The 11043-nt window shown below is 39.0% G+C and overlaps 1 protein-coding gene across 1 annotated transcript; it reads right to left on the bottom strand.

Annotated features, from left to right (window-relative positions):
- Positions 1 to 2297: 2297 nt before the first annotated feature.
- LOC103742640 (zinc finger protein 160-like) lies at positions 2298 to 8943 on the bottom strand. The gene is given in 4 exon segments (XM_029568597.1): positions 2298 to 4124; positions 4205 to 4510; positions 4512 to 5506; positions 8797 to 8943. Coding segments are annotated over 4 exon segments (1770 nt in total). The 3' UTR covers positions 2298 to 3802.
- Between the last annotated feature and the right edge of the window lie 2100 nt (positions 8944 to 11043).

The raw sequence follows: 11043 nt of genomic DNA, 5'->3' as shown, positions 1-11043 counted from the left end.
GTTTCACTATACAGCCAGAATGACACGATTCAGGGAATCGATGGGATAAGCAGAATGGAGAGTATGTACATATATTATACATTAATAAATGCACTATATATACACTTATATATATGAATATGATGTGTGCGTGTATATGTACAAATGTTCGGGCATGCATTGTGTTCAGCTCATGGGACTATGTGTTTGTGTGAGAACACTGCACAGGCTTGGTTGATCTTGGGGAGACAGTCTCTCAGAGCCTTTTAAAAAATATATACATGCATTTTGCTAAGAGGACATGTAGTGTTGTGATCATATGTATTCCTCAAACAAGAATCTTGTCTTCTGACTAAAAGTAATGGGAATATATGTCTTCCAACTGGGCCTATTTTGAACTACTGCCTACTGACAACTATTCTTCCAAGCGGGCCTGTTCTGCACTACTGCCTACTGATAACTTCCAAGTACTTCAGGAACTGACAGTCTCAAAACACCACTTTCATGTATCACATTTACCCTTCACGTAAAACTCCCTGTATTTTCACGGCAACTGCATATTAAGGAGAATTCAATCCCTGTCTTCTCTCTCATTGTAAATACAGCGTGTATATGTACAAATGTCTACTGACAACTATTCTTCCAAGCGGGCCTGTTCTGCACTACTGCCTACTGATAACTTCCAAGTACTTCAGGAACTGACAGTCTCAAAACACCACTTTCATGTATCACATTTACCCTTCACGTAAAACTCCCTGTATTTTCATGGCAACTGCATATTAAGGAGAATTCAATCCCTGTTTTCTCTCTCATTGCAAATACACTCCACACAGTTTAATACCAGGGGCTATATGTTGGCAATATTCTAAGGATCAAACATCCTTAGTTAATTGACTGGAACACTGAATCTAATTCAAGATACATCAGTGACATGTTCAGAGTCTGGAATTCATAAAACGTGAGTGGATTCTCCAAATCATTCAAGAGCATCTGCAATGAAAAATACCTGTAAATCTAAATATATATATGCACAGAAAGAACAGTGCCATGATGCCTGAGTAGCAGGGGGTTAAAAGAAAAAAAAACAACAGGAATTGAAACAATCAATTTGAAAGGTATTGCTCTGTAAGAAATTAATACTTTTTATGATAACCCCTAAATGTGGAAACTAAAAATATTGAACTGTTTTTCACTTATGAGGAGAGATGCTGAGCATGTCTTTAGAATCCTGACATTAGTATGTTCTCACAAAGTAATTTTTATTTACAAGTTCAATCCTAAGTACTGTTGTACTACATGAAATCATTTGAAATCATTTATGATGTCAAACAATGACACAATTTTCTAATGTAAACTGTGTTCTAGTTCTCATATGTATACTATGCAAGCAAACCACATAGGATTTGCATAGGGGGATTCAGAAACATTGAAATTTGTGAACTTTTAGGTACTGTGTAGTATCAAACTCAGGGCTTCTAACCCTAGGCATCTAACCTTAACTAAACCCCAAGCCTGGAGTATGAAACATTTGAGACTGGGGTCCATGTATAGCAGAGCAAAAAGTTGCCTTTCATCACTTCCACTGTTTTGTTAGGTAGTAAGTCATGAACCTTAGGTTATGGTTATAAAGTGGAATCCCAGAGACTCACATGTTTAATATTTGGGGTGTGGATATTAGGATTCAGAAAAGAATTTATGGGAAGGTGATTGGATCATGAGGGTTGTAACTGGACATCATAGCTGTTCATTCAGCTATGATTGCAGGAAGTAGGTCACTGATGTACAACATTTAAGCACATGTTTTGTCTCTGACCTCAGAAAGGCCTTCTCTAGCTCTATCTCAATCTTTCTGCTTCCTGCTCTCCCCTTCCTTCTGGATGAGAACTGTCCCCTCTGCCCATGGTTACCAGACTCCTATATTTTATATCCATAAGCCATATAAATAGAAACAAATATATATGGATCAAAAACTTTGAAAAGTGGGGGGGAAAAAAGCCTCCTCACTTTACTTCATTTTTCGAGTATTTTGTCACAGCAGAGGAATTTCACTCCCACATTAACCTCTGTGAATTTATCTGTGGTCATCTGTTTCCTTACATGTCAGAAGGTACACAAACATGCAAGCACTCCTGTATGTTCTCTGAGTCCTAAACTTTACCAGAGTCTCACTTTTTTACACCTTTCTTTTAGTGTATAAGTAAAGAAAAACCTATGTGTTCAGTTGTCCCACAAAGTGTGTGAGGTAGAAGAAAAGAAAATAGTGACTATTTTTAAATACATCAATACTCAGAAATTAGGATTACAATAACAATGCCACATGTATTTCATTATATTTATCATAATCTCTCAAATACATCATAAAATCTCCAATAAAGAGATCATGAAAATTATTTGAGGGTAAGCCCCCAAGGAACAGATCCATGGGAAAAACCAATGCCCTGATTTATCAGATTATCCTTGTTTAGCCTTTGCTTATCATCAGCTGAAATAAGATGTGAGAGTTTCTATTTCTAGGGCAGATAATATTTTTTCATATAAGTTCTATGTTAGAAAGTTAAACATATGCTTTATTTATTAAAACAACACCTACTTGTATGCAGCTTTAATATTGTTATAAAATGAATTTAATGCATTCTAGTTAACATGTACATAAAAAGAATTAAAGAAACAGGATTTTTAAAATTAACAGACAACTTGGATGTCATTATACACCATTTTCAAAGAACAGCACTAAGATTTTAAGAAATCCATGGACTAGCACAGATAGTTACAACTTTTTGAAGATAACTGTTCTCATCTCCCCGTCATTTAGTTTTCACACAGAAATTGTATATTGTCAAATAATCCTTTGAAAGCAAGACAGATTGAATTAATTTCCATATTAAACTAACAAATACTGTACAGTCTTCAGAAAGCTACAGTACTGGGAATATTACTAAGTTTCCTGCAGATATGATTCTGTCTACATATATATCAATATACAATTTAGAGTAAATATAATTTATAATATCTAACATTATGCCTTTTATTTATTGCACCATAATACTCTGCCTGGGAATACAAGGTCTTCAGTGTTCACCCTTATCTGCCATTTTCAAAAACCTGACTTAAAATATAATAGGATAGCACAATGTTAAAGTCACAAATCGTGGAAGATTAATTTCAAATTTTCTCCAATATCTATTGTTTTTGCCATGTCAAGTAAAAGTAAAAACATCGAAACACTCTTTTGATTGTGGAAACTCAATACTTATGTCCTTTATTCACACTGTGTATCTATTGATAGTAAATGACAAGATGTTTCCTTAGAGGGGAGACATTTGTAAATAGTGGCTTATTTTTCTTTAGCTCTTGGTTTTCTCTACAATAAGGATTCTGTGGTATTCATCAGGTTGGATAGAAAAGTAAAAGCTTTCTTACATTTTTTATCTTTCACATTTCTCCCCCCTTATGAGTTCTTTTTCTTGACTTAGAAATAAATTTTTATTATACATTCTGCCATTTTGTATTTAATTCTAATTTTTTTTAGTATACTGTGAAGTTTTGTAGTACATAAATATGTTTCAACATTCTCCTTACTTTGAAACATATCCATTTAGTATGGATTCTGTTTCATTTTCTAAGAATTGAGCCCAGAGTACAGGATTTCCTCATTCTCTGCAATTGTAAACTGTCTCTGCACTGTACATTTTTGGTAAATTTACCATCTGATATACGGTTAAAGGAATTTCCAAATCACTTATATTTGTAGTGTCTCCCTTTATTACACATTCTTTGATGATCTCTAAGAGTTGATGCATGAGGAAAGGACTCTCACTCCTTTTCATTGGTAGGGTTTCTCTCCAGTATGAATTCTCTGATGAAACCTTAAATGAGACAGAGAAGTAAAGGCCTTGTCACATGTTTCACACTTGTAGGGTTTTTCTCCAGTATGAATTCTGCAATGAGCCTTAAGTGATGAGCACGCAGTAAAGGACCTGACACATCCTTCACATCCGTAGGGTTTCTCTCCAGTAGGAATCCTTTCATGACTTCTAAGATGTGAGGGCCGGGTAAAGGACTTGTCACACTCTTCATATCTGTCAGGTTTTTCTCCACTATGAATTCTGTAATGATTCTTTAATGTTGAGCTGGCAGTAAAGGACCTGTCACATTCTTCACATTTGTAGGGCTCCTCTCTAGGTTGAATTTTTTGACGTCTAAGATTGAGGCATGGATAAAGCACTTGTCACATTCTTTACATCTGTATGTTTTCTCTCCGGAATGCACTGCCTGATGTATTCTAAGACTTGACATTCGAAGAAAGCACTTGTAACATTTTTCACATTAGAAGGGTTTCTCTCCAGAATGCACTGCCTGATGAATTCTAAGACTTGACATTTGAGTAAAGCACTTGTCAGACTCTTCACATCTATAGGGTTTTTCTCTAGTATGAATACTTTTATGATTTCAAAGATGTGTGGCCTGGGTAAAGGACTTATCACATTCTTCACATCTATAGGGTTTTTCTCCAGTATGAGCTCTGTAATGACTCAAGTGTTGAGCGCAAAGTAAAGGACCTGCCACATTCTTCACATTTGTATAATTTCTCTCCAGCATGAATACTTTTATGACTTCTAAGACATGATGCCTAGGAAAAGCATTTGTCACATTCTTCACATTTGTATGGATTCTCTCCAGTGTGAACTCCCTGATGTGATCTAAGATCTGACTTTTGCGTAAAGGATCTGTCACATCCTTCACGTTTGTAAGGTTTTTCGCCAGTATGAATACTTTCATGACGCCTAAGATTTGAGGCTTTGGTGAAGCACTTGTCACATTCCTTACATTTGAAGGGTGTCTCTCCAGCATGCATTGCCTGATGTGTTCTAAGACTTGACATTTGAGTAAAGAACTTGTCATATTCTCTACATTTGTATGCTTTCTCCCCAGTATGAATACTTTTATGACGTTTAAGATGTGAGGCCATGGTGAAATACTTGTCACATTTTTCACATCTGTAGGGTTTTTGTCCAGTATGAATTCTGTAATGTGTTCTAAGTTTGGGGCTCTGAGTAAAAGACTTGTCACATTCTTCACATTTGTAGGGTTTCTCTCCAATATGAATACTTTTATGATTTCGAAGATGTGTGGCCTGGGTAAAGGACTTGTCACATTCTTCACATCTATAGGGTTTTTCTCCAGTATGAATTCTGTAATGACTCTTAAGTGTTGAGTGGAAAGTAAAGGAACGGCCACATTCTTCACATTTGTAGGGTTTCTCTCCGGTGTGAATACTTTTATGATTTCGAAGATGTGTGGCCTGGGTAAAGGACTTGTCACATTCTTCACATTTGTAGGGTTTCACTCCGGTGTGAATACTTTTATGATTTCGAAGATGTGTGGCTTGGCTAAAGGACTTGTCACATTCTGCACATCTATAGGGTTTTTCTCCAGTATGAATTCTGTAATGATTCTTAAGTGTTGAGCGGAAAGTAAAGGAACGGCCACATTCTTCACATTTGTAGTTTCTGATTCTTGTGTCAGACTCAAGTTTTCAAGTTTAGGTCTACTTCTCTTTGTAAACTTTATGTGCCTTTGTGGTTTACTTTTTGGGCGTGGAAAGCTATTTCCTCTATTTTATATTGGAGTGGCCAGATTGCTTTTGTCTTAAGGAGTTCTCACAGAGGCCCATGTCAGGTGAGGATCAGATGCTCTCAGGCTTTCTCCTAAGGTCTGGATCCCTCCAGGAAAGATTTTGGCCTCAGGAATTTGGGGGTTGGACTGGCCTGGGAGCAGAACCCAGGAAAGATGATAGTCTCAGGCGGCTAGTGGCCCTGCCACCCAGAGATGCAAAGAGAGGTGGGGGTGGGAAGAGGCCCCAAGGGCCCCTGAGGACTGCACTGAGGAACGGGGTTGGTCTGGCTGCAAAATATCAGGAAGCCTAAAGGTCAGGCCAGGCGTCCATAAAAGAGACTGGTGGTTTGTGCAGCCCAGGGAAGCAGAGCGAGGTGAGGCTGGGCCCAGAGGGTTCCTGGTGACCTTGAGAAGAAACTGGGTCCATCTGGATGCAAGGGATCAGGAAGCAGTGGTGGCCCGGGCTGAGAGATCAGCCCCAGGGTACAGGAAAGAGGCTGGCATGCAGTGCAAATGAGGGAGGTGAGGGAGGGACCAGGCCCAGAGGACTCCTGGGGACCTCGAGAAGGAACTGGGTCCATCTGGATGCAAGGGATCAAGAAGCAGTGGTGTTCCCCGGCCGAGAGGTCAGCCCTGGGGTTCAGGAAAGAGGCTGGTGGGTCAGTAGTGGATATTTTTTAGAAATCCTCTGGCATCAAGGAAGAGAAAGGAAAGGTCCTGTTCTAAGTCATAGAAGGGATTTGCCTTGTGTATTAGTTACTTTTCTGTTGTGCTAGAAACACCATGCCCAAGGGAACTTATAAAAGGAAGAGTTTATTTAGCTTATGGTTTCAAAGAGGACAAAAGTCTATCATGGCAAGGAGGCATGGTGGCAGAGATGGCTGGAGTAGGATCAGAAGCTAGGCTCTCACATCTTCAAGCAGGCACAGGAAGCAGAGCATGATTGGAGATCTGGCAAGGCTTAAGAACTCTCTAAGCCCACCTCCAATGATGTACTTCCTCCAGCATGGCCACACCAAAATGAAGTAAATGTTTATGAAAAATAGAGAAATAAATGGATATACAATCACAAGAGCGTCATTTAGAAAACTGAAATAAATCCTGACACAGCTCTGCATTCCAAGTCACAGGCAACATGAAAATAATAGTAATTAAAAAGTCAATACTTAATCCAGTTGCAAACTACGAATTCATTACATAGGCAGAAAATTTGCAATAATATTAGATCTCTTGTCAACAAAGACCAGAGGCCGAACAGGATGAAATAATGTAAAACTACGTGTAACCTACTGAAAGTGAACATATTAACTAAAATTGATGGGCAGAAAGGTATCTCTTCAGATTGAGGAGGAAGGGCCTTTGAAGAAATGCACCAATTCATGACAAGCAAGCCAGGATTTCTGAATTTATGGAAGCAAACAGGATACACAGAGGAGACAGACACTCTCATTCATGGGAACAGAACTCAGAATACAATTGTAAAGAGTATTTGATGAATGTACATTGCCCAGAAGGTATCCTCCATTAGCAAAGCAGAAACCAAATATTAATACTAATAAAAAATGACCTAAATATCAATGATTTCAACAGCCAGAATACCAGCAAAATCATACTGAATAAAAATCCTCTCTCAATAATATTATTAAATGAATACAGCCTCAGGTCACCAATAACAAGACAGAATCTGGAAGAGTAGGTACAAGTAAGAGACAAGTTATCTTCTTTCCAAGAAATGCACTTTACTGACACTAACATCCAGAAAATCAGAATGAATTATGGAAATCAAATGACTAGTTAAAAAGAATATATAAACAAGTTATAATATAAATTCCCATATATCATAAAGCAGACTGTAAGCAAATGAAGGTAGAAGAGACAAAATAATCAGTCATATGAGTAAAAAGAAATTCATGTAGTGAGAAAAATTGTGAATATTTTTTCTCTTTGAAAGACTCTATTGCTGATAACTCATTACTAATGTCAGATTTTTCTGTATTCTAAGTAACACACACACACACACACACACACAGACACACACACACACACATTTAAATACTCAATGGTAATGTCCAAAATGAGAGAAAATATGAGGCTTTGGTTTCTGGGTTGGGGTATCTCCCTCAGAATGTGTACTACTTACTTTTACCTTGCTAGGATAATATACATCAACCAAAAAACATTCAAAATTCTTTCATATATTTCCAAAAAACATGGTCCAGATCATCACAGCAACATCTCACTCTCTGGTTCCAATTCTGTCTTAGTTATTTTGTTTTCACTGTGAAAAATTACAATGACCAGAAGCAATCTAAGGATGAACATTTATTGTGGCTTACAGTTCCAGAGACCGGGTTCAAAATGGCAAGGTGGGAAGACAGCAAGACAGGGATGTTGGCAAAAGTCCAAAGCTGGAAGACTACATCATCAGTAAATGCAGGAAGCAGAGAGAAAACCACATGGGGGACAAGGGCATATACTCTCCAAACAGTCCCTCAGTGACATACTTATAACAATTTTATACCCCCTACTCCTCTCCAAACAGTGCCATCAAATGGACACTGAGTGTTCAAATACAAGAGCCTTTGGGGGACCTTCCTCATTCAAATGAACACATTCCCTTCTTTGAATCCACAGGACTGTGACCATATCATAATGCTAAGTGCATTTAGTCCAACTTAAACAGACTCTATAATCTTTAAAAATCTCAACACTGTTCAAAACTCCAAAGTCTACTATGAGACTCAGGGAATATCTTTACTGTAAAATCAAGATATTCCCTATAAAACAAAAAGAGACAAATTACATATTTCCATGTACAATGGCCTGAATATACATTTCCATTTCAAAATGGAGGAATGGGGGTCATAGTGAGAAAAAATTGAAACCAAGAAAGACCAAAACAGTAGGGGAAATACACACACTAAAAACTATAGCTTCATATTGGATGTCTAGGACTGTGGTTTCAAAGGGAGGCTGTTTCCATTCCCTCTTTGCAGCACTCCTTGGTGATACATCATGGCCCTAGCATCTCCACAATCATGGGGTTCCACCTGCACCCAAGACAGAACTTTCACAGCTTCACACAACAGCTTTTCAGGGTGTCTTGTCCTGACAGACAAGACCTTCTTTACACGGGCCTCTTCTGCTACATGCTGCCATATTTCAGCATCTCTGACTGCAGTGGAAGAATCAATGACTTACTCTTGTATCTTTTGTGAGTCCAATACTAGCATTTGCAGACTTTTTATCTTTACCATTCTCACTGCTTACGATGAAATCTAAAAGTACATATAGTTTGCGTTTCCCTGATAGCGAAGGATTCTGTACATTTTTAAGAACTTCATACATGAGTATTGCCTTTGCATTATTTCCAACCTTTCCAGTCCACCAACTCCTGCCATGTAGCCACCATTCCCTCTCAAATTCTTGGCCTCTTCTTCGAATATTTTACCTACATATGCATACATTTATGTAAACAAATGTATACACACACAGAGATGTACATGCACTATTTTACTGTGCATTTAAAATGCACTGAGTCCATTTGGTGGTGTTCATCTGTATATGTACTTAGGACAGTCCACTTCTAATTAAGTCATGTCACAGAGAACTATTCCCTGGAGAAAGCTATTTCTTCTGCCATTAGCATTCACTGATTTCCTGTAGCTTTTTGTCATTGAACAGACATTTGCTTTCATCTTTTGAAAATTCCCTGTAGTCCAATGCCCCATTCTTTAACTGGGTTCGTCCTTATTCTTAAGATTTTTTGAGTTCTTTGTTTATTCCAGACACTAACCCTCAGTCAGAAAGATATGTGATGAAGAGTGTTTCCCTTTCCCTAGGCTGCCTCTATTCTAAAAGGATAGTGGTCTTTTCTGGGATAAAGCTTTCTAGTTTCATGAGGGTTCAGATATCAGCTGTTCCTTATATAGAAACTACCCAATTGGCTAGTTCCTCCAAGGGGCGCAGCCTGCTGTGGAGCATGGACTATGGAGGGGCTGCTGGGAGCCATCTTGGGACAGAAGCCACAAGCCACGGGTAGCACACGTGGCGCGGGGAATGCACAACAGCTCAAGGACAGAATGGACTAACTCTTATGGACCTGAGGCAAGATTGTTGGCCCTGGAGGCGTGAGTGAATGCAAGTGGTGACTATAGGCATGGCGCAGTCTGATATGGCGGGCTCTGAGCTGCAGCATGGGCTAGGCACTGGGTATTCATTCCTTTGTAAGTTAATAAATGCACATAAAGATATGTTATATAGTTTGCTTGATAGCCAGGACACCCAGAGGCAATTCGGGTGACAAAATTGGCATAGCCTGGAAGGATATGATGAAACTGAGAATGAGTTTTAGAAGAGCACTGATGGTGGCACTGATGTGGATTTACAATGGGTTACTGTGCCATTGATTATTTTTTTATTTAGGGGAGAACATGGTCAATGTTCCTATTGCTTCTTCTTGGCTTGAGGTTGTTTGTAGTTAATGCTTGGAATTAAGAAAACCATCTTGTACTTATGTTCAAAAGATGTTTATGAGAGATGTTGAATTATGGCTTTTTGTGATTGTGTCTCCCAGTTGGCTAGTTCCTCCAATGGGTGGGGCCTGATGCAGAGCATGGACTATGGAGGGGCTGCTGGGAGCCATCTTGGGACAGAAGCCACAAGCCACAGGTAGCACACGTGGCGCCGGGAACGCACAACAGCTCAAGGACAGAATGGACTAACTCTTATGGACCTGAGGCGAGATTGTTGGCCCTGGAGGCGTGAGTGAATGCAAGTGGTGACTATAGGCATGGCGCAGTCTGATATGGCGGGCTCTGGGCTGGGGCTGGAGGACTATAAAGGAGGGGCAGGCATTACTGAGAGAACTAGGTATGAGAAAAGCAATATATGATGTCCAGTTCACTGGGCTAGATAAGAGTGTGTTTGCCAGAGATATGAAAGAAAGCTTAATTCAACTGGGACCTTGAGAATGGTATGGGGCTTTAATGGTTTTCTAAGCCCTTTGATGGGACAGGATCTTTTTAGAGTGAGAGAGGCTTTGCTAAATCTAAATGATTCTGACCAGCATGTAAAACATGTCTGTAAAATAACAGAACACCCTATAAGAGATATAAAAAAGACCAGACTGAAGAAATAGTCCACTTGGGTTACTCGACGACAAATGTAGCAAACTTATGAAAAGCCCAAATCCCAGAGAAAAAAACTGATAGGAAACCAAATTCAGTACTAAGGCCTTTCTGGAAGGTTTTAAAACCAGAAGAACAGTTTACAAAGGACACTCAATGGATAACAACTGTACAAGGGGTGGTTAAGAATCCCCAATGGTTAAATAAGATGCATTTCTCCTCTGATAAAGGCTATACTAGGGGTGGAAGCAGGTTTTCCCACCAACTTCTCCCCCAGCAACCTGGTATGGTCAATGGGAAGATGACGGATGTGGCTACA

Source organism: Nannospalax galili, unplaced genomic scaffold (genome assembly GCF_000622305.1).
Source record: "Nannospalax galili isolate Female #2095 unplaced genomic scaffold, S.galili_v1.0 scaffold8202, whole genome shotgun sequence".
NCBI classification, from domain to species: domain Eukaryota; kingdom Metazoa; phylum Chordata; class Mammalia; order Rodentia; family Spalacidae; genus Nannospalax; species Nannospalax galili.
The sequence above is the reverse complement of the archived record's forward strand: the minus strand, read 5'-3'. Positions and strand labels throughout refer to the sequence as shown.